The sequence below is a fragment of the Carcharhinus amblyrhynchos genome, chromosome 22 (assembly GCF_965287045.1).
Source record: "Carcharhinus amblyrhynchos chromosome 22, sCarAmb.v2.hapA, whole genome shotgun sequence".
Taxonomy (NCBI): Eukaryota; Metazoa; Chordata; class Chondrichthyes; order Carcharhiniformes; family Carcharhinidae; genus Carcharhinus; species Carcharhinus amblyrhynchos.
This window is the reverse complement of record NC_137345.1, coordinates 12,248,982-12,273,193: the sequence shown is the minus strand read 5'-3', so window position 1 is coordinate 12,273,193 and position 24,212 is coordinate 12,248,982. Positions and strand designations below refer to the sequence as shown.

Here is a 24,212-nt window from a genome sequence, read left to right as displayed (position 1 = left end):
AACATTCTCCTCATTGTTACTGCAAACTGTTTTATATCAAACTATTCCCTCAGTATCGATCCATTAAAATTGATGTCCATCTCTCATAAAATGAATCACTTTGCTATGGACTTTGTTAAGATTTTTTTAAATTCATTCTTGGGAAATGGGTGTCGCTGGCTGGCCAGCGTTTATTGCCCATCCCTAGTTGCCCTTGAGAAGGTAGCGATGAGTTGCCTTCTCGAATCGCTGCAGTTCATGTTCCATGAGTTGACCCACAATGCCTTTAGGGATGGAATTCCAGGATTTTGACCCAGTGCTTCCCACCACTGCTCCCCCTCTACTTCCTAGGAGCAAGTGTAGGACACGGAAATAGATGTGCCCTGCAAAACTTCAGCCCCATTTTTTAATCCCACCAATTCTTTTGGGTCTTCCGTGCACTAAGCTACAATAACACATGATGCTAACAATATCTCTTTCAGACAAGTTAAGCACTGAAACTTCTCCCACTGGGAGGGAAGCAGTGGAGTGGACAGGAATTTTGTACAGTTGTAACAGAGTATTGCTGAAACAAAGGGACATTTTGTCAAAGCTTTTCGCCCTGCACTCATCAGAAATTTAGCATTCTTGCAGCTGACCTGATGAGTGCGGGGTGAAAAGCTTCGACGGCAGGTGTCTTTTTTTTCAGCAATACTCAGGTTCTGCACTGCCAAGTGATGAACTGTGACAGAGGGTGTTACAATTCAAGTCTGAATCCAAATTTTAGCTCCAGGGAATCTCAGCCAATTTTGAGTCTGCCATTAGCAGGAAGGAGGAAGCTGGTCACAAACAAAAACCTAAATGAGAGGCAGGTACTCAAGTTCCAACTTCAGAGTCGAACCCACACACACAAAGGGCTAATGAGCAAACCCCACCTAAACATCAGTTCTGATGTTTCAGCAGCTGTCGGCGGTTTGGAGACACTCCCTGATTACAGCAGGAACTGTAACCTTACTGATATATATTCTCATTGCTTGCACAACTTCTTAAAATTCCGATCCTCCCAATTCTTCCTTTTTTCACTAATTATTGCTGCCTCTTCTATACTCCAGGAAATGTTGGCTCTGGGCTTCGGTAACTTCTTTGGATCATTTTTCAACATCCATGTTATCTGTTGCGCATTGTCAGTGACTTTGGCCGTGGAAGGAGGTGGTGGAAGCTCACAGGTACCTTAAACTATGTCTCTACCACAACTGCTGAGGAAGCTTTGAATCCTTATTGGCAGGGCAAAGGTTTGAGTGCCGCTAAGTAGGTGCAAGGGCAGCACTTCAACTTAACAAAGGAAAATCACACTGCTTAGCATCCTGTTGCTTACTCATTCATTCCTGCCACTTGACGGGGCGTGATGTGGTCACATAAAATCATAGAAACCCTACAAGTGCAGAAGGAGGACATTTGGCCTATCCAGTTTGCTCCCACCCTCCAACAGAGCATCCCACTCGGTCTCTATCTCTACAACGCCACACACCTACCCTGCTAATTCCGCCAACCTATACATCTTGGGTCAATAAGGGACAATTTGCTATGGCCTAATCTTTCGGACTGTGGGAGGAAACCGGAGCGCCCAGGGGAAACACACACAGACCCAATCAGGGTAGTACAATTTAAATGACAACTTACTCCTTGATTGAGGGTGCCACAGCGGCGGGAGTGGAATGGAGGCATTATTGTTACCTTATTTGGTGGGGGAACCAGTCCCCTCCTCCCACCAGCTCAGAAAGGTTCAAATGAAATATGTACATGCAGTATTTTACCTAGGGGACTGCACAGATGTATGGCTAACCCACCGAAAGCTGCTTAATCCTATATCTCCCACTTCACAGGAAGAGAGGCAGAGGCCATTGAGGTCCCCTTGTGACCTGTAGCAAAGCCCACCTCACCACCCCCCATCAAACCCTGACATTTCTCGATGGATTTCAGACCTTCCATTACTTTTGCTGTTTTTGCATTTAGACTAAAATCTTCCACCTAACATGTCGCTCTCTCTCACTATTTCTCATGAATACCCTAACGTTTACTGCTTCATAGAATGATATAATCCCTACAGTGCAAAAGGAGGCCATTTAGCCCATCATCTCTTCACCGACAACAATCCCACGCAGGCCCTATCCCCGTAACCCCACGTATTTACCCTACTAATCACCTTGACACTAAGGGGCAATTTAGCATGGTCAGATCACCTAACCTGCATATCTTTGGAGTGTGGGAGGAAACGGGACCGCCCGGAAGAAACCCACACAGATACGGGGAGAATGTGCAAACTCCATACAGACAGTTGCCCAAGCCCGGAGTTGAACCAGGGTCCATGGCGCTGTGAGTCAGCAGTGCTAACCACTGTGCCACCGTGCCGCCCACTGATTACACAGTGCCTCATTTATTCAGTGAATTGACTATGACCTAAATGAAGTTAAATATTATTCTTGCATCTAGTGCACTGACAGGAACACATGAGTTTCCTCAGAGTGTATTCTTAGAAGTCAAGTACATGAGAATTAACTGAGCAGCCAGTCATACCAATGTCGAACTTGATGAATACTTGTCAAAACAGGCCATCTGCTAGGTCTAAGGTTGCTTGCACACTGGATGGGTCTTTCGATGTCCACTGCTGTCTGGAGCAACCCATTGGTAATTTATTGCAGTTGTCATTTTTACTATTTATCCTTGGCTTCAGGCCCTCAAAATGCACCTCTTGATATGATGTGTCATCTTTTCTTTCCAGTTTGCAAGTCTGTGCGTAGTACTTGTGGTATTTGTGGTGCTAATGGCTCTGGGAACATACCTGGAACCACTTCCGAAGGTAAGAACCTTTTCACGTAACGGAGCATGCAGTAGGAAGAAAGAACTTGCATTTCATGAGCTTAGGACACCCCAGAGTGCTTCACAGCAGATTAATTGCTTCTTACGTGTAGGTGGGGGAAGTATGGCAGCCAATTTTTATGTTGTAGAGATGCCGGCGTTGGACTGAGGCAAACACAGTAAGAAGTCTCACAACACCAGGTTAAAGTCCAACCAGTTTATTTGATAGTAAACCACAAGCTTTTGGGGTTTGTCCCTTCGAAGGCACTTTAACCTGGTGTTGTGAGACTTCTTACAGCCAATCTTTACACAGCTAAGATGCCACAAACAACAATGTGACAAATAGCGGGGACGAGATTCTCCGGCCTCCCAGCTGTGTGTTTCCTGCAGTGGGATTCTCTGGCCCCACTGTTGCCAACTGATGTCACCGCGCACCAGCAGAAAATCCGTGGATGGGGGTGCACTGCCAGCGGGACTGGAGAATCTTGTCAACATGAACAGCTGGAGAATTCTGGCCCAGATTTTTTCTTACTGCCTTTGTTGAGGAAATTATGTGACCAGCGCACTGGGAGGGGTCCACCAATCCTCTCCAAATAGGACCATAGGGCGTTTTGCAGCCATCCGAGGGTGCAGTGTCAATTTAGCGCCTCATTCAAAAGATGGTACTTCCGACAATGCAGCACTCCCTTGGTGCCTGTCTGGAACATATGCTTGAGCAGAAAGGGAGCATTGAACTGATCAGCATTTACAGACAGAGCACAGAAGTCAACTTTTCAAAGATGTGGATGCTCTTGGTCATAGAATCCCTACTGTACAGGAGGCCATTCAGCCCATCCAGCCTACACATACAACAATCCCATCCAGGTCCTATCCCCATAATGCCAAAGATTTACCCTGCTGGTGCCCTGACACTAAGGGGTAATCTAGTGTGGCCAATTAACCTAACCCGTACATCTTTGGGCTGTGGGAGGAAATCGGAGTACTTGGAGGAAACCCACGCAGACACTGGGAGAAACTCCACACAGACAGTGTCCCAAGACCGATATGAACTCAGGTCCCTGGCACTGAGACAGCAGTGCCATCATGCCACCCAGAGTGCAATGGCAGGGATTAGTTTTGATTCATCGACTTCTGGGCTATGGGCCCAGTATACTTCCACTGGGCCATTCTGCTACAGTGGGGCTTCAACCCAGCAACCCTCTGAGCTCGGGGATAAGAGTGTGAATGAAACGCAGCTGAAAAGCTGACCCATCACCACCAACCTAAAGGCAACTAGGCACGAGTAACAAATGCTGGGTTTTTCAGAGGTGATCACTTCCAATGGATGAATAATGAATGGTAACCCTGAGAACAATTTCCAGTTAATACATGACTGTAGAACAAGAGGACAAAAAGGATTGTTGTAAAAGCCCATCTGGTTGACTAATGTCCAGGAAATCTGCCACCCTTACCTGGTCTGGCCTACATGTGATTCTAGATCCACAGCAATGAGGTTGGCTCATAAATGTCCTCTGAAATGGTCGAGCAAACCATTCAGTTCAAGGCTAATTTGGAATGGGCAATAAATGCTAGCCCAATGAATTTTAAAAAACGATAAAATTATATACTGCAAAGAGACTCATTTTTGAGCATGAGTTACAATGTTTCCCTCAGGTAAACACATGCTGCTGTGAATGTAAACCTGCATAACCTGGGCACCTTTTTGGGGTATCACACTGTGACAGGGCAGTCAGACTAGAACTAGATGGGCCAAATAGCCTCTCTCTTGTCTATTTATGTGACAGGAAGCTAAGGAGTAAAAGCATCACAGTGGGCGGAATTTTCCGGCCATTCACACTGGTAGGATTCTCTGATCCCGCTGCAGGGAACGAAGGCTTGGCTGAGCGCCAAATTCTCCTTCCTCGCTTGTAGCAGTGGCGGGTGGTGAACAGTTAGAAAGTTCCGGCCAATATTTTAAGCAGATGCTGACAGCAAACAAATGTTAAGGATTTACCCTGATGTATGTTTTGATGCCACATAAGCCTTACATTTGTTTTAGAAAGTAGCGTTTGCTATCATTTGCATACAATGAATGGGCTTTGTTTTGCATCTAGGCCGTGCTGGGAGCATTGATAGCAGTGAACCTGAAAAACACATTGTTGCAGATCACAGACCCCTACTACCTGTGGAAGAAAAGCAAACTGGACTGTGTGAGTGGACTTCCCTTGTAATAAAGTGCCAGATACATGGATACTGCGTTAACTACGATGGGTAAAAGACATGTGTATAAGCATAGGTTTGAAATGTGCACCCCATAGCACTGTTGCTATAACCATGCATTTTTAGGGATTGAATATTTTGCCTGCATTTTAAAAGCTGTAAAGAATTAGGTCACTCAAAGATCTTGTGAAATTTATAAGAATTAGTTGGGCCACTTATCAAGTGCATTGGGATGGCCACGTGTTATTATCACTAGACTATTAATCCAGAAACTCAACTAATGCACAAGTGTCATAATTGAAGGAACACAAAGTTCCCCGAGGATTGTTGGAGGGTACAGATACACAGCAATGAAAAATCAACCATTTTCCTGACTGAACACGTTTGCCCCTTGCTGGAAAGTGAGCAGGTTTGGACACTGGGTAAGGGCACAGTCGGTCCCTTCCGTGTCGCCTTTCAGAGTTGAATAGCTTGCCAGCATTGGCTGCCTAGGCTCACCTGCGAAGAATGGACACATTGGAAAAGTGCACAAAAGCAACTGGCGCCCACAGAACTGTGTCCTAAGCATGATTCAGCAGCTTCTGGAGAGAAAACTGGAAGGTAAAATTAGACAGCAGCACAGGGGAACGGTGAGTGGGCGGGAGTGGGGGGGGAGCGGGGAGACAAATAGTTGTGGTAAAAGAATTGCAGTGGGGAAAAGAGTTGGCAAAACCGGGAAAGCCACATGAAAGTGCCAGAGGTATGATTGTGCAACAGCAATTACAGATGGCTTGCTTGGGTCAACTTCATTGGTTTCCAAGTTCTGTGTTTGAAAGTGGCTGTTAAGCAAGAGCTACTGACAGACCCCACTCTGAGTCTTTACACAAAACTGTTGTTTCTGTGGTGAACATTCGCTTCTTTCATGTACCAACTAACACATCCTCTCTCTGTCCCTCAGTGTGTATGGATAGTGAGTTTCCTGTCAGCGTTCCTGCTCGGATTGCCCTACGGCGTGGCAGTCGGTGTCGGATTTTCAGCACTGGTTGTTGTGTTTCAGACCCAGTTGTAAGTACTTTGGCATTCCTCAACGGCTCTTAAAGCTCACGTTATGTAGCCAGGAGAAAACACTAAGCTCTGAAGAATCAGGGCCTCACAGCGTCAGGGGCCTGGGTTCGATCGCCGGCTTGGGTCACTGTCAGTGTGTAGTTCGCACTTCCTCCCCCTGTGTCTGCGTGGATTTCCTCCGGGTACTCCGGTTTCCTCCCACAGTCCGAAAGACGTACTGGTTAAGTGCATTGGCTGTGCTAAATTCGCCCCCAGTGTATCCGAACAGGTGCCGGAGCCTGGCGACGAGAGGATTTTCACAGTAACTTCATTGCAGTGTGAATGTAAGCCTGCTTGTGACACTAATAAATAAACTTAAACTCACAATCCAGGTCTTGGATATTTGAAGTGAGTGCAACAGGCACAGAAAAATGAGGGAAATGCAGTTCCTGTAAACATGGAACGCTGTTGTATAAATTGGGCATTGCATTCCTTTTTATCTCTTTGTTTAAGGACCTGATTTTTTGTGATTCCTGCTGTGTTTGCCAGTTTTCTTTCAAAATGGCTGCTGGAAAAATTTAGGCTGAGATTTTCCAGCCCTTTACGCCCCATTGCTGCTGAAAGTGAGGGTGGAGAATTTGGCACTCAGGCGTATCTCCATTCACAGCAGCAGGACCAGAGAATCGTGCCAGCCAAAAGATACGACCTTTAGTTTTATTTTTTAGCCTATAATCATAATCTACGAGGGACCATTGGCATATCCCTCGTTAGCAACAGAGGGAGAGAGAGAGAGACAAGCAGTTTTATATGGTTTGAGGGGAGCACTCCACACCAAGTATGGGGCAAGTCAATGAGGCAGACTTCCAGGAGGTGCCACAGCTAGTATGGGGATCAAACCCCACCACTGGCATCATTCAGCAGCTCACTGTAGCCAACTGGTTCATCCCTTAACCCAATCCCTAACATGGATGGTAAAATCACTATAATATTCTGCTTCAATAAAACTGAGAAAGAACCCATCTTTGTCTTATCTAAAATCATAAAATCCCTGCGATGAAGAAGGAGGCCTTTCGGCCCATTCAGTCAGCACCCACTCTCCAGTAGAGCATCTTACCCAGGTCCTATCCCCATAACCCCACATATTTACCATGCTAACCTCCTTAACCTATACATTGTGGAACATTAAGGGGCAAATTAGCGTGGCCAATCAACCTAACCTGCCCATCTTTGGACTATGGGATGAAACCGGAGCACTCAGAGGAAACCCTCGCCAACGTGGGGAGACCATAAGACATAGGAGCAGAAATAGGCCACTCGGCCCATGGAGTCTGCACATCATTCAATCATGGCTGATATTTTTCACATCCCCATTCTCCTGCCTTTTCCCCATAACCCTTGATCCCCTTATTAATCAAGAACCTCTCTATCTCTATAAGAGCATAAAAGGGGGATGTGCAAACTCCACACAGTCAACCAAGGTCAGAATTGAACCCAGGTCCCTGGTGCTGTAAGGCAGCCGTGCTAACCACTGTGCCACCGTGCCACCCATGGTTTAGATTCAGAAACAGGTAGCAATTATGAATTGCCTCAAGTTTACAGAGGGTGGGACATGGAAGAGCAGCCCAGAGTGCTTTGGAATAATCAAGCCCGCAGGTAATGAAAACAAGATTGAGGATCTCAGCAGCAGGCGAGCTGAGGCAGGAGCACAGTTGGACAATGTCGTGAAGGTGTGTAGCAGCAATCCTTGTGATGGGGCTAATATCAGGTTGAAAGCACATCTCCGGGACACCAAGGGGAAGCCTTAGAATGAAGCTGGGCTATTGAGGGGAAGCACTTCCTCAGTGAAAATTTGGAATCCTCTCCCTCAGAATGCTGAGGAGGCTCAGAGTAAATGAAAAACTTCAAAAGTGAGATTGACAGATTCTCGTGAATGAGGTTATCGAGAGATGTGAAGCCAAAGTGGAATTAAGATACAAAGAAGCCAAAATCTGATTGAATGGTTGAACAGGCTTGAAGGGCTGAATGGCCATCCCATCCCTGTGTGTTTAATTCCCCCTCCCCCTCTTCCCCTCATCATATTCTTCTATATTCAACAAAATGCCCCAGCTTGATAAACTTGTGTTGCTGAAGGACAAAAACGGGTGCTTGGGTCTAAATATCTTACAACATCAAACTTCAAACAGAGTTTATGCAGACTGTCCAATCATGTCCCTTTTGATGTGGTTCCTCCTGAATTTTCCATCATCTCCCTCAAACCCAACCTCGGACTTTATTTTTTTTTTATCCCATCAAAAATACATCTTTTCAGAACAGTTTATGCAGCAGTTTTTACATTTGTTTTTGCATAAAAATGAATCCCCCAGCTACCAAAAGAAAACTACAAAGTACAAAACAGGCGCATTTAGTTTGGAAATAATTTCAAAGGGCAATTCCAGGACAACCAAATAGTCTATCGAGGTCATAGAATCACAGAATCCTACAGTGCAGAAAGAGGTCATTCAGCCCATCAAATCTGCACCCAGGCCCTATCGCCATCTCTGGACCCTAGCTATTACTGTAACGCTACATTCTGCACTCTCTTGTTTCCTTCTCTATGAATGGTATGCTTTGTCTGTATAGCGTGCAAGAAACAATACTTTTCACTGTATGCTAATACATGCGACAATAATAAATCAAATCAAATAACACCGTGCATTTACCCTAGCTAGTTCCGCTGACACTGAGGGGCAATTTAGCATGGCCAATCCACCTAACCCACACATCTTTGGACTATGGGAGGAAACTGGAGCAGACATGGGGAGAATGTGCAAACTCCACACAGACAGTGACCCAAGCCAGGAATCGAACCCGAGCTCCTTGCGCTGTGAGGCAACAGTGCTAACCATTGTGTCACCATGTTGCCCCTCCATGGCCCTCTTCCTCTTCAGCAGTTCACACTCAGCTGAGAATCTTTTTTGTTTATTTAATCTTTTTGATAATAGGATTAAGACACAAACTCAATGGTTCCTTCAACAATTTTCGCCCTTTAAGATAAAGTGCAAAGTAATGGCAAACCAGGCAACAAGCTGTGTAAACATCAGCCCCGAGGACTTGTATTTTTTATTTTGCTTGGCTCCAGAAATTAACCTCAGCGAACATGCCGCTCCTCATAACAACTCACAACTGACTGGACTACTCCTTAATACCCTGAGATTCATTGAAAGCCAATAGGAAGGAACTTTCCAGTGAACAATAGATAGTTGTCAAGAGACACCTGAGGTGAATTGAGGAGAATTTATTTTTCTGAGGCATTACAATCTGGAATTCACTTGCCGAAAGTGTGGTGGAAGGAGATTTAATAGTAACTTTCAAAAGGGTACTGGAAAGGGAGGTGTTGCTGGGATTTGGGGAAACAGCAGGGCAATGAGACTAATTGGATACACCCACTGCGAACAAAATGAGGGTCTGGCTACTACTTTTTATGGCCTTTTCTTGGGATCCCAATGTGTTTGTGTCATTAGTGGCTGGCACAGTGCTTAGCACTGCTCCCGCACTGCACCAGGGACCCGGGTTCAATTCCCGGCTTGGGTCACTCACTATCTGTGTGGAGTCTGCAAGTTCTCCTCATGTCTGCATGGGTTTCCTCCGGATGCTCCGGTTTCCTCCTGCAGTCCCAAAGATGTACTGGTTAGGTACATTGGCCATGCTAAATTCTCCCTCAGTGTACCTGAACAGGCACTGGAGTGTGATGACTAGGGGATTTTCACATTAACTTCATTACAGTGTTAATGTAAGCCATCTTGTGACGCTAATAAATAAACTTCAATTTAGAATGCTTGAGGAAAACGATGTTCAACACTAACAAAGGAAAGACAATGGCTGGAATCTGACCTGTCATCCTTCTCTATCAGATTACAAACTATTCTCCCTCACCTTTCCACAGGTAGAAATAATGAGTGGATGCAACTCTCCAATGAATGATAGGCAGAGAAAGGCAGCTGACACTTGGTTTACTGGTTAAAAGCTTTCTTACTATTTCACAGAATATCAACTTCACTGTTTGCCATGATGTATTTTAACTCATCATTTTCAACTGGAGAAGGACTTAAGAGGAATGTGTCAAGTATAGGAAAATACTGAGGTTAACTGTACCATATAGAGAAAGATACTGGGATTAACTATACAACATAGAGGAAAATACTGGGTTAACTGTACCATATAAAGAATGATACTGGAATAACTACTATATAGAGAAAGATACTGGGGTTAACTGTACAATATAGAGAAAGATACTGGGGTTAACTGTACAATATAGAGAAAGGTACTGGGTTAACTGTGCCATATAGAGAAAGATACTGGAGTTAACTGTGCGTGTAAGATTGGGATGGGTGGATGACTATGTCAGGTGCTGGAAAGCAGTGACTGGAGGGATATTGGGAAACCTGTGTCATGTAGAGCAGCTGTGATGAGACAGACTGCAGCGGAACACCACACCAGGGAAGGGAAAAAGACCGTGGATGAGTCAGGAGTACTGACTGGCTTTGTCCATCAGCCGGCTCAGTGCACCTTCCCACTGGAAACAGGAACTGTTGCTGCGAAAGTTTTTCCTCTTCAACAAGATGACTGCAAGCCCACACAGACCCATCTCTCTGTTTACAGGAGAGGTTAAATCACTGAACTAATAGTCAAGATCTGAGTTAATACTCCAAGCATCCTGAGCCAGAACCCTTCCATGACAGCCTGAGAACTTTAACTTGGCCTTAGAAACAAAATAGTGGTGTCTTTCAGTGTGATCAAGGCGTTTACTGAAGTCCTTTAGTAAATGAGACCAATGATCATTATCCAGTCTGCCTATATGTGACTCCAGTCTCAGACTAACCTGGTTGACTCTTAACTCTGATACGCCCCAGTAAACCACTGAGTTGCATCATACTCCACATAGACTGCCATGGCTGAAGGAGAAAACTCACAACCACTCATTTTGTTATCAAGTCCACATTCCAAGAATGAATTTACTATCAAATTGATTGGAATTCAGCAGGGATTTCAGCAACTAAATTATTATTAATAATCAACCATCAGCTAGTTAACTTGTGAGGAGGATGCAGAGATGCTTCTGTATGATTTGGACAGGCTGAGTGTGTGGGCATATGCATGGCAGATGCAGTGTAATGTGGATAAATGTGAGGTTGTCCACTTCAATAGCAAAAATAGGAAGGCAAATTATTATCTGAATGGGTGTAAATTAAGAGAGGTGGATACTCAGCGAGACCTTGGTATCCGCATGCATTAATCGCTGAAAGTAAATGTGCAGGTACAGCAGGCGGTAAAGGAGGCAAATAGAAAGTTGGCCTTCAGAGCGATAGGATTTGAGTATAAGGATAGGGATGTTTTGCTGCAATTGTACAGGGTGAAGATGAGGCCACGCCTGGAGTATTGTGTGCATTTTTGGTGTCCTTATCTGAGGAAGGATGTCCTTACTATAGAAGGAGTACAGCAAAGGTTTACCAGACTGATTCCTAGGACAGCAGGTCTGTCATATGAGGAAACATTAAGCCAGTTAGGATTATATTCACCTGAGTTTAGAGGAGTAAGAGGGGATCTCGTGGAAACCTATAAAATTTTAACAGGAGTTAGACAGGGTAGATTCAGAAAGAATGTTCCCAATGGTGGGGGCGTCCAAAACTAGGGGTCATAGTTTGAGGATAAGGGGTAAACCTTTTAGGACTGAGGTGAGATTCCTTTATCCAGAGGGTTGTGAATGTGTGGAATTCACTACCATAAAAAGTAGTTGAGGCCAAAACATTGTGTGATTCTAAGAAGAAATTAGATATAGCTGTTGGGGTTAAAGGGATCAAGGGATAAGGGCGGAAGGCAGGAAGAGGGCATTGAATTTGATGATCAGCCACGATCATAATGAAAGGCGGACCAGGCTCGAAGGGCCAAATGGCCTACTCCTGCCTCTATTTTCTATGTATGTTTTTATGTTGATCCTTTGATTGGGTTGAACTCTCAGTATTTTGCAGCATTTGAGGTACTTTATGAAGTGAAGTCACGGTTGTAATGTTGGAAACACAGCAACAATTTGCGCACAGCAAGCTGCCATGCACAGCAATGTGATAATGACCAGATCATCTGTTTTTGTGATGCTGATTGAGAGACAAATATTGTCCAGGGCACCCAGGATAATGCTTTGAAATAGTGCCAGGGGATAGCTTCCATCCACCTCAGCAGGTAGATAGCACATCGGTTAAATATGTCAAACAAAAGACAGCACCTCCAACAATGCAGCACTCCCTAAGTACTGTGCTGAACCATCAGTCTTGAGTTCAAACTCTGGAGCAGGACTTAAACCCAGAAACCTGTGACCCAACAATGCTACTGTGAATCCAAATTAGCTGCCAAACATCTGACATAAAAGCTACGAATATATATACCAAAAGTACTTCATTCCCTGTGAAACACATCGGGGTGTTCTGAAGTTGTATTAATACAAGCTCTAAAGCATGCAACTGATTATGGAGAAATGTTGGTGTCATATTTAAGCATGGACTACGAGTGTTGTTTCTGTTGGTGTCGCTGTTACAGGAGAGTTGGGACTCAGAAAGACACTCACGCCTTTCCTAACATGTTTCTTTCTATGTCTGTCTCCCCAGCCGGAATGGTCACCTTGTGGGACAGATAGGATCCAGTGACATTTATAAAAATCCCAAGGTCTATGAAAAGGTAAGGATAGTCACTAATGCAAAGGGAAAGCATTATTTCTTTGTAACAAAAACAAATGTTGGAAATACTCAGCAGGTCCAGCAGCCTCTGGTTAGAGAAAAGCAGAGTCAGTGGGCGATATTCTCTCATTTTGACTCTAATTCCTGTGGTGGGGGTGGGAGCTTAGGATGTTTTCTGCCACAGCCAGTTGAAATACGCACCAAATCTTCTGGCTCAACCTCATTAATTATAGACCTGGGTGTTTCACGCTGTGCCCAGTGGGGGGACAGGCCTGAATGGTGCACAGTCTGCTGTCATATCCTGGTGCTATTATGAATGTCACTGTCCCATTATTGAAGGAAGTAGGTGAACTTCCTGACATTGAAGATAAATGCCTGGGAGTACTCTGAGACCGGAAGATGAACTTCCTGAGAACAAAGATGGATCTACAGGAATGTTCTGGAAGATGGACTCCCTCCAGGGCTCCTGATCTGGCAGGTTGACCTTCTCATGCACCCCTGACCCACTGCGGTGGTGTCCCAGGATCCAGGGTTGGGAGAACAGCCTCCATCCTGAACTCTGGAGGCAGCCCTGGTCACTCATTGTTCAGATGAATCCAAAATCTGCACATTTGTTCCAAACAGCCCTGACGAAAGGTCATCTAGACTCAAAACGTTGGCTCTATTCCATGCGGGAGGTGGGAAGACAGATACTGTCAGGCCTGCTGGGATTTTCTGGCATTTTCTGATTTTATTCCAAATGTGTTTCTCACCAGTGTGTTCTCCCAACAACACTGCAGAAAATCTGGGAAAGTGAGGGGAGTGTGGGAGTGTGGGTGCTTAAGCTGCATCCCCTTATCGGAATTCAACTCAGGTTCATGCCAACATCTGGTGGGTTTTCCGACACACCATGGCGGGCACCAAGAAAGATCTCATTGTAAATTCATATCAATGCGAAACCATAAAATCCAGGCCAATAACAGAGGGGGCATTCATAGCTGTTTTATTATGAGTTTATTTGTCTAACCATATTATTTATTATCCCAAGTATATTACATTGTTAAGTTTATTATTCTTCTAATGTATCATTAATAAATTACTAATACATTTTTGAATGAATCATTTCATTTGTTGTACTTTTTGTTTGTTGTACTTTTTTTTACATCTCCAAATAGTAATTGAGTGATCATTGCTTTCCTCTTCCAGGCAAAAGAAATCAGTGGAATAAAAATCATTACCTACTGCTCGCCATTGTATTTTGCAAATGTGGAGTTTTTCAGGAAAAAAGTGATTAAAAAGGTAAAATGCCTACATTCATTTTAATCTTGAAATGTAAAAGAGATCCAAGTTACAACTGTAAAGTCAAGTTTATTTATTAGTCACGAGTCGGCTTACATTAACACTGCAGTGAAGTTACTTTGAAAATCACCTAGTCGCCACACTTTGGCGCCTGTTCTGGTACACTGAGGGAGAATTTAGCATGGCCAGTGCACCCAACTAGGACTGTGGGAGGAAACTGGAGCACCTAGGGAGGACATGCAGACTCCACACAGACAGTGACCCAAGCTGGGAATTGAACCCAGGTTCCTGGTGCTGTGAGGCAGCAGTGTTAACCACTGTGCAGCTGTGCTACCCAATTCAAATGCATGGAAACATTGACATTCTAAGTGTGCAGAAGGGATCAGAAATATTACATAAATAGTTTGTGAGCCTGAACTCAAGCCTTCTCATAGACTCTCTTCCATGTACTTGAACTCAAGAGGGTTGAAATTTCCTCAAGAATCTCCAATAGTGAACTATACTCAACTGCAGAATCCCAACTAGTCTTAAACACTCCCTTTCCTTGGCCTGGCGTTTTAGCCTACTCTAATAATTCTAAGATCTATTAGGTGTTGCCTTGAGGAACTGAGTGGGATTTTCTGTTGCCCTGCCGTATGTTTTCCAGCGATGGAGAAGTCTCACCATGGGCTGCCACCGGGATCTTCCAGTCCCGGTGTCTTGGTATTTTGCATGGCTCCGCTCTCCCCACCACCAGGGAACCCACCATGCGGGAGGTGGGGAGAGAGGGGAAGCAGCTGTTGCCTTTGGTAGGACCAGCAGGAAGAATGGAAAGTCTCTCCCATTGTCTCCACATGACGGTATGGTGGCGCAATGGTTAACACTGCTGCCTCACAGCACCAGGGTTCCAGATTCATTCTGACTTTGGATGACTGTCTGTGTGGAGTTTGCACGCCCTCCCTGCGTCTGCATGGGTTTCCTCCAGGTGCTCTGGTTCCCCCCACAGTCCAAAGGTGTCCATAGGTAGATAGGCCATGCTAAATTGTCCTTTAGTGTTGCAAGACATATAGGTTAGATTGATTAGCCATGGGAAATGTGGATAGGGTAGTGGGGGTGAGGGTACTTGGATAAGATGCTCTTTCGGAGGCTTGGTGCAAACTCAATGGCCCGAATGGCCTCCTTCTGCAGTGTAGGGATTTTATGGTTTTTACCATTGGCTATCCTACACAATTTTTCAAACCCACCGGATTTTGAATTTGTCCTTCAGGATTTATTCAAATTACTTGCAGGCGTTCAAAAAATATTTGAGTTTATATTTTCTGTTTGACTGTTTTAGTTGTTTATGTTGACTTGCATTCTTTCCCTGTGGAACCCACAGTTCCACACTTGAGCAAACGGGAAGTATATGTGGGTTTCACACAATAAATTGACAAAGTCGTAAAATTCGATGCCCAAAACCAGTTGGAAAAGCCCTTGAATAACAACTACTAAAAATGCAGTTTGTCTTCTTCACTCACTGTAAGTCATTATCTTGATGATATCCAGTGTGTGATATAAATACCCTAACATTACAAACTAGAAATTCCTCCAATTTGCTGAAAGCATAAACAACCGTTTCCTCAATTCACACCTAATAAACATAGAAACATAGAAGATAGGAGCAAGAGGAGGCCATTTGGCCCTTCGAGTCTGTTCCTCCATTCATCACAATCATGGCTGATCGTCCAACTCAATAGACTAATCCTGTTTTCTCCCCATAACCTTTGATCCCATTCACCCCAAGTTCTATATTCAGCTGCCTCTTGAATACATTCAATGTCTTGGCATCAACTATTTCCTGTGTTAATGAATTCCACAGGCTCACTACTCTTTGGGTGAAGAAATGTGTCTTCACTTCCGTCCTAAATGTCCTACCCCCAAATCCACCTGGTTCTGGATTCCCCCACCATCAGGAATATCCTCCCTGCATCTATCCTGTCTAATCCTGATGGAATTTTATAAGTCTATCATTTGAGAAAATGTTATAAGAATTTTAAAATGTTGGGGAGAACAGAAAACGCCTTCATCATCACAAGCAGTAAACACAGACACAGTTAGCTAGCTGTGTAATTCTTGAACAAATGATCACCAAGGGGATAACACAGAAACTGCAAAGAAAAATAATGTCTTGCATGAATATTGCACCTTTTACAAACTCAGCACGTCCCCAAAATATCTGACACCCAGTGAAGCACATCTGGAGTGTAGTCACTTTTTTTGATGCGCCCATGGGATCTGGATGTCACTGGCTGGGCCAGCATTTATTGCCTGAGAACATTTAAGATTTTGAATTGATTTATTATTATCGCATGTATTGATATACAGTGAAAAGTATTGTTTCTTGCACACTATACAAAGCATACCATTCATAGAGAAGGAAAGGAGAGAGTGCAGAATGTGGTGCTGCAGTCATAGCTTAGGGCGTAGAGAAAGATCAACTTAATGCAAGGCAGGTCCATTCAAGCAGGCAGCAGGGAAGAAGCTGTGCTTGAGTCGGTTGGTTCGTGACCTCAGACTTTTCTTTCAACCACATTGAGTCAACCACATTACCGTGGGTTAGGAGTCACATGTAGGTCAGACCAGTTAAGGACGACAGATTTCCTCCCTTAAAGAACATTAGTGAACCAGGTGTGTTCTTACAACATGGACAATTGATTCATGGACATCATTAGGCCTTTAATTCCAGATATTTATTAAATTCTAATTTCACCTTCTACCATTGCGGGATTCGAACCTGGGTACCCAGATCATTACACTGGTTCTCTGGTCCTGTGAGAATATTGCTACATCAAGGCCTCTCCTTTGTAACATAGAAAACATGGCAGTCAATTTGCAAACCTCATCATTTACTTTAGTTGCGTTGGTTGAGGGATAAATATTGGCCAAGATGCCAGGAGAGCTCCTCTATTCTTCTAACAAATAGTGAGTGCCATTGGGTGGATTTCCAACCAACTAAGAGAGTCTCAGTTTAATATCTCATTCGATTGCATCTCAGACATTGTATCATTTCCTTAGTATCGTCAACTGAAATTCTATAGACTTCAGCCTCTGAAGTAGGACTTGAACTCACAACCTTCTGGCAAGACTGCCATCCACTTCAGCACAGGAGATATTATGAACTAACAGGTTCAATGATCATAGATTCAACATTACAGAACCAGGAGTCACATATAGCACATTGCACTTTCACCCTAACTTTTCAAACTGGAGACCTCTTCTCTAATTCCTTTGTCGTGTCTTACTGCACACTGTTATCTGGAATAAACATAGAACATAGCAACCCTACAGTATAGAAGCAGGCCAGTCAGCCCATCAATTCTGCACTGAATTATCTTACCCAAAGCCTATCCCAATAATCCCATGTATTTACCCTGCTAATCTCCCTGACCTACACATCATAGGACACTAAGGGCAATTTGGCATGGACAATCCACCCAACCTGCACATTTTTGGGCTGTGGGAATAAATTGGAATACCCAGGTCCTTTTTAAGTGATATTATAGTATAATTAGGCATTTATTATAATGCATTTTATAAACATCTGGTGAAAAAAATTCTTTTAAGCTCCTTCGTTGTGTGTGCGCATGTATGCATGTGTGTATGTGTGTGTATATGTGTGTGTGTGTGTATATGTGTGTGTGTGTGTATATGTGTGTGTGTAAGGAATAAGAAGTATTAACAAGATAGATTCTAGAATGAAGCACAGGTTGTCTGCTTGTAAGCCTCAGCTGAATGAATCTCTCTTCCAGTCGGGATTTGACCCAGCGAAGGTTTTAATAGCCAAGAAAAAATACCTCAAAGCTGCAAAAAAGGAGGCACAGGAAACAGAAAACCGAAGACCGAGTAATCTCTGCACTAAGGTACGAGTCCATGCGATTGCACCCCAATAGACAATTGCCAAGTAAAGTTGCATAATGAATTACATAAAGACCCAGATGTCTGCAGTGTGACCAATTCTTTCCACATTAAAAAGAAAAAAGGATTACAAGTGGGGAAAAATACACAGAAAACCCATTCACAACTAGACACAAGAAGCTGTAATCTGAAGTCATTGAAGTTTTAACAGGAGAAGTGAAGGGATGGCTGGTGTCCTGTCCACTGGGAGATGTTGGTTTGTTGATGTTTGCAGCTGCAATAACTTTGAAGGCAACTCATTGTGGCTTCAAGTAATAAAGGGTTTATTAGCAACTATATTTATATATGTACAAGTAATCATTCCTTTTATTGTACATATATAACAGAACTGAGCATACATCTACTCTATTCTGCTCCCCAACTCCAACTGAAGATCTCCCCTGACCCAAGACATGTGTTCTTGCACCCAATAAGCTTGGTTTCCCATGCTGCCTCTCTCCATAGGGTCCGGCCCAATCATGTGACCCTCATGGATCCTACCCTTAAAGGGGCCACACTACCACAGATCCTTAGTCAGAATGCAGCTCTTGCAAGTTTCCTCTGCTGGGCTTCAAATCCCCTCCGCCCCCAACACTCCAGCTACCCCTCCAAACCACGGGCTCGATTATCAGCGGGTTGTTCTTTTGGTGGCTAATGGATACTTCCTACTGCTTAACATTTCATTCCCACTGGGCAAACAGTGGCTGGGACCCAGGTAGGAGACCAGGGGAGGTGGTGGGGTGGGGTAGGTAATGGGGAGGTTAACACTGCAAGCTGCCCAGCTCAAAATGGCTCAGCCCCTGTCACAAAAACACTGCTTCCACCAACATTGCCACCCCAAAACCAGCTCCCTACCAAATACACCTCTGATAAGAGTTAAAATTAGGACTAACATTCAAGCACTACTGTAGACATTGATCAACTCTCAAGTCCCTACCCGCCTTGCTCAGGCCCTTGCAATTCCTGTGCTTTGATTTCGGGAAAGCCATATAATGCAAAAGCAAGGGAGTTAATGTTTACAGATCAGTGATTAGACCTCAGCTGAAGTACTGCAACCAATTCTGGAGCCCAAGCTTTAAGCAGGGTGACAAGGTGTGAAAGAGATTTACCAGAATGGTACCAGCGATGAGGATCATTATAAACCATTGTATTGAAAGCTCCTGTTTGAAGTGTTACAGAATCTCAGAATCACAGAATACTGCAGCGCAGAAGAGGCCAATCAAGTCGGCACTGACACATGAAAGGTCCTGACCTGCCCACCTAATCCGACTTGCCAACACTTGGCCCGTAGCCTTGAATACTATGGCGTGGCAAGTACTCATCCAGGTACTTTTTAAAGGATGTGGGGCATCTCACCTTCACCATCCCCCCAGGCAGTGCATTCCAGATTGTTACTACCCTCTGGGTAAAAAGGTTTTTCCTCAAATCCCCCCCTAAACTTCCTCACTTTTAACTTGTCTCCCCTCGTAACTGACCCTTCAACTAAGGGGAACATCTGCTCCCAATCCACCCTGTCCATGCCCCTCATATTCAATTAGGTTGCCCCTCAGTCTTCTCTGCTCCAGATATTGTTCCAAATACATTCAAGTGTTTGTTCTCTCTTGCTGTCTGGTTTGCTGTGTGTTTCTTTCTTCCTCCTTAACCCCTTTATTCTCTTTTGTCTTTTACAGCAAGTATCTTTACAGGAGTTGGTGAAAGAGGTGGAAGCTGAAACATCGATGGACTGTAATAATAACTCAGTGGATGAAACTCCCAGAATATCCTACATCACAGTCAACACCCCGAACGGGTTACACGAGGGAACGCAGAAACCTGCAATCGATCCGGAGAATGCCGAAGATCCCATCAAACTTGCACACCCCATAATTGACATCCACACTCTTATCTTGGATATGAGTGGAGTCTGTTTTGTGGATCTCATGGGAATCAAAGTCCTGGGGAAGGTAAATATTGACCTTAATCAACTGACATGCCACCGTGACCCGATCCCATCATCGCACTCCTGTGTCTACAGCAACCTTTGCCATTTCCTTTGTGATGGCAGGCCTGTTACGTGAGGAGAGACTAAGTCGCTTAGGATTATATTCACTGGAGTTTAGAAAAGCGAGAGGGGATCCCATAGAAACTTATAAAATTCTAACAGGATTAAAAAAGGGTAGATTCAGAAAAAATGTTCCCAATGGCGGGGAAGTCCAGAACTAGGGGTCATAGTTTGAGGATAAGGGGTAAACCTTGTAGAATTGAGGCGAGGAGAAATTTCTTCACCCAGGGGATGGTGAATGTGTGAAATTCAATGTAGTTGAGGCCAAATTCTCTGTTCTCGCTGGCAAGGCGTGCGAAATTGAAAAATTCAGGCCATGATCATTTATGTTTTGCCTTATCACACCTAAAATCACATTGCACGCAATTGATTGTTTTGCTGTCGAGTGATTGGTGTGATTTAGGCAGCAAGGATGGAGAATTTGGAACTCAGTCAAACCTCCATTCACTGCAGCGGGACCAGAGAATTCCAGCTACAACTGCGGTCAGAGAATCCGGCCCCAAATCTAATATTTCCTACGTTGGTTTCATCAAATTTCTGCTGAATATCATCTTCTGATTTTTTTTGTAACTTATTGTTTACACAGATGTGTTCGAATTACAAGAAAATTGGGGTCACAATTTATCTGGCTGGGATACGAGGTGAGACTATTTACAACTAAAATGTCATCACTTGATTTGTAAATGAAGAGCATTGAATACAGGAGTTGTGGCGTCTTGTTGAAGTTGTACAAGACATTGGTAAGGCCACACTTGGAATACTGTGTACAGTTCTGGTCACCCTATTATAGAAAGGATATTATAGAAAGTGTTCAGAAGAGATTTACTAGGATGCTACCAGGACTTGATGGTTTGAGTTATAAGGAGCAACTGGATAGACTGGGACTTTTTTCTCTGGAGCGTAGGAGGTTTAGGGGTGATCTTATAAAGGTCTACAAAATAATGAGGGGCATAGATCTGCTAGTTAGTCAATATCTTGTCCCAAACAAAGGGGAGTCTAAAAGTAGAGGGCATAGGTTTAAGGTGAGAGGGGAGAGTTACAAAAGGGGAATTTTTTCACACAGAGGGTGGTGAGTGTCTGGAACAAGCTGCCAGAGATAGTAGTAGTGGGGGTTACAATTTTGTCTCTTAAAAATCATTTAGACAGTTACGTGACTATCGAGGGAAATGGGCCAAATGTGGACAATTGGGACTAGGGTTAAAAAAAGGCAACATGGACAAGTTGGGGTGAAGGGCCTGTTTCCATGCTGTAAACCTCTGTGACTCTATTATCAGATTTGGTTTGGGGTCACCAAGGTGAGCACGTCCATGCTGGGGGGGGTGTTACATTTCCATTCTGAGTGCTCAGCGTATTGTCAACTGCTCCCAGTTGAGGTTCCCAATGGTTGGATATTTGTTCTACACTTCTTCAACAATAGGAATAAACCTGCGGTCAATGCAACACCCTCAACTGCATGAATATGACAATTTTCACTTCGCACAATAGTCTGTAGCCTCATCTTAAACTCCAAGAGATGAGAAGGAAATTCTGCAGCCAGCGGATGATGAATCTATGGAATTCATTGCCTCAGAAGGCTATAGGGGCCAAGTCATTGAGTGTCTTTAAGGCAGAGAGAGATCGGTTCTTGAAGGGACCAAAAGTTATGGAGAAAAGGCCGGAGAATGGGATTGAGAAACTTATCAGCCATGATTGTATGGCGGAGCAGACTCAATGGGCTGAGTGTCCTAATTATGCTTTTATGGTCTCTGAGTCAATCTGATAACATCGGTGCTGAATTACTGCAAATCTTGGAAATCTGAGATTTAAAAAATACAGAAAATGCAGGAGATTCTCAGCAGGTTTGGCAGCCTCATTGGAATGAGAAACCAAGTTAATGTTTCAGGATGATGAAGATCTCTCTCCATAGGTGCTCCCAGACCAGGTAAACATTTCCAACATTGTGTGTATTGGAGAGAGTTTTGGATCAAGATACAGGGAAGTATCTCGATTTAATAATAAATGCAATTAGAAATGGCAAGGTTGTGCAGTGCGTTGAAGCATTAACGTTCTGCATGGTGGAGAGATAGGATATGGATTCAGGGCCACTATTCTCTACACAGCGAGGTCCTGGTCTTGTGAACAGAAGCCAATCATGTCTTCATGAGGATGGAAGAAGATCGTCTTGAGTTTGCTCGTCCCCTTCAGCCGTATTGATAAAGACTGGGAAGTCAGGCTCTATCACAACTATTCAGCTTGAGAAGACACTGGAGGAAGCTGAATGCCCCTAATGATTTTCTTCTTCCCCTGTGGAAATGGAGCTGGCCCCCACTCAGTATAGAAGTCCAAGAACTTGCTACATGAGCCACGCTTTACTTAGCAAGCACGCTGGTTCTCATAATAGTCTAGAAACTCAGGTGTCATGAATTTAAATGTGAAATAATTTTATATAATCCAAAATAATCTGTGAGCTAGCTGGTACCAATAAAAGAAAAGGTTAAAATGTGGCAGATTGTCCCCAGTTACTTCACTAATCTCATTCAGTGAAGGGATGCATTACAGGAACTCATCAAGGCTCCTTAGGCAACACTTTCCAAACACACAACCATTACAATCTAAAAGGACAAGAGCGGCTGATATCTGGTAAATCCACTACCGGCAAGTTTCCCTCCAAATCCTCACCATCCTGTCTTGGAAATGAGAACAAAGAACAATACAGCACAGGAATGGATCCTATTCTCCGTCTATTCATGTGTTTATCCAGATAAGTCTTAAATGTCATTAACACGTCTGCCTCAACCTTGGCAATGCATTCCAGGCCGCCACCACCCTTTGTGTAAAAAACTTCCCCCCACACATCTCTACTGAACATTTCCCCCCTTATCTTGAACTTGTGCCCCCTTGTAATTGTCCTTTCTGCCCTGGGAAAAAGCTTCTGACTGTTCACCCTATCTATACCTCTCATAATTTTATAAACTTCTACCAGGTTGTCCCTCAGCCTCTGTCTTTCCAGGGAGAACAATGCCAGTTTATTCAATCTCTCCTCATAGCTAATACCCTCCACCGTCACGCCATTGCTTCTCAAGCGGAAGGATATTAAATGCTAGCCTAGCCATGCCCACATCCCATGCATGAATAAAAAAGTAGGGATCAGGTCACCTTCTCCCAGTCTGGCCTCAATATGTGCCCAACCTTTCATACAAACACAGTTACAATTCAGAAGAAGGGCTCACAAGGATGGGCAATAAATCTGGTCTTGCCAACATCACCCACACCCTGAGAACCAATGAAAAGAAACCATAAGCTTTGACAAGCAGAGGGTGAAAATAGCAAAATGTTCCAATGTCAACATTCACCTCATTTTGCAAGGAAAATCTATACTTTATCTTTGTCACTAAGCACTGGCACTCTGAAGCACATCAGATCAATGAGAACAGATGATAGTCATCATTTCAACATTTAAAAAAACAACAAATGCCATATACCCAATTATGTGCAATTTAATTGTGGGCCAATCACAATGTCAATTGTTTGACATGGCGTTTGACCTCCCCATGCCAAAGAATTTATGACGTGTTAGCAGCTTTTGATTCTATACTTGTTCTAATCTAATAGCAATAACTACTCTTTATCAGAGGCTCCTCAACAATAAATTGCTCCTGCACTTTGATTAAATACCTTTGACCTCAACATTAGCATGGGTGTGTTTTATTGACTTGTCTATGCCTCACTATATTTAATAAGTATTGATTATGGAATAATTACTATGTATTTATATATAATGTAGTAAATACATGTGCTTTGTTAGACTGGAAATGTCATGATGTTCCATTGCTACAATCTGACTCTAGGAGCTATAGTCATAGTTATTCATTGAACATAAAACTTAGAACATAGAACAGTACAGCACAGTACAGGCCCTTAAGCCCTCAATGTTGTGCCAAGCTATGTCCGAACCCAAGATCAAGCTATCCCACTCCCTATCATTCTGGTATGTTCCATGTGCCAATCCAATAATCACTTGAAACTTCCTAAAGTGTCCGACTCCACTATCACAGTAGGCAGTGCATTCCACACCCCAACCACTCCTTGAGGAAAGAATCTACCTCGGACATCCCTTCTATGTCTCCCACATGAACCTTATAGTTACGTGCCCTAGTAACAGCTACATCCACCCAAGGAAATAGTTTCCGAACATCCACTCTATCTATCCGTCTCATCCTCTTATAAACTTCTATTAAGTCACCTCTCAACCTTCTCCACTC

At 43.8% G+C, this 24,212-nt stretch overlaps 1 protein-coding gene across 2 annotated transcripts in view; it reads left to right on the top strand.

Annotated features, from left to right (window-relative positions):
- The window catches only part of LOC145356846 (solute carrier family 26 member 9-like), a 91,658-nt gene that overhangs the window by 49,328 nt on the left and 18,118 nt on the right, over positions 1 to 24,212 (top strand). For both annotated transcript variants that reach the window (XM_080209779.1, XM_080209778.1), the window contains exons 10-18: positions 1,071 to 1,184; positions 2,738 to 2,815; positions 4,908 to 5,003; positions 5,951 to 6,057; positions 12,672 to 12,741; positions 13,926 to 14,018; positions 17,786 to 17,896; positions 19,601 to 19,873; positions 20,558 to 20,612. In XM_080209779.1, coding sequence (XP_080065905.1) covers positions 1,071 to 1,184; positions 2,738 to 2,815; positions 4,908 to 5,003; positions 5,951 to 6,057; positions 12,672 to 12,741; positions 13,926 to 14,018; positions 17,786 to 17,896; positions 19,601 to 19,873; positions 20,558 to 20,612 — 997 coding nt within the window. The remainder of the gene's footprint in view (positions 1 to 1,070; positions 1,185 to 2,737; positions 2,816 to 4,907; positions 5,004 to 5,950; positions 6,058 to 12,671; positions 12,742 to 13,925; positions 14,019 to 17,785; positions 17,897 to 19,600; positions 19,874 to 20,557; positions 20,613 to 24,212) is intronic.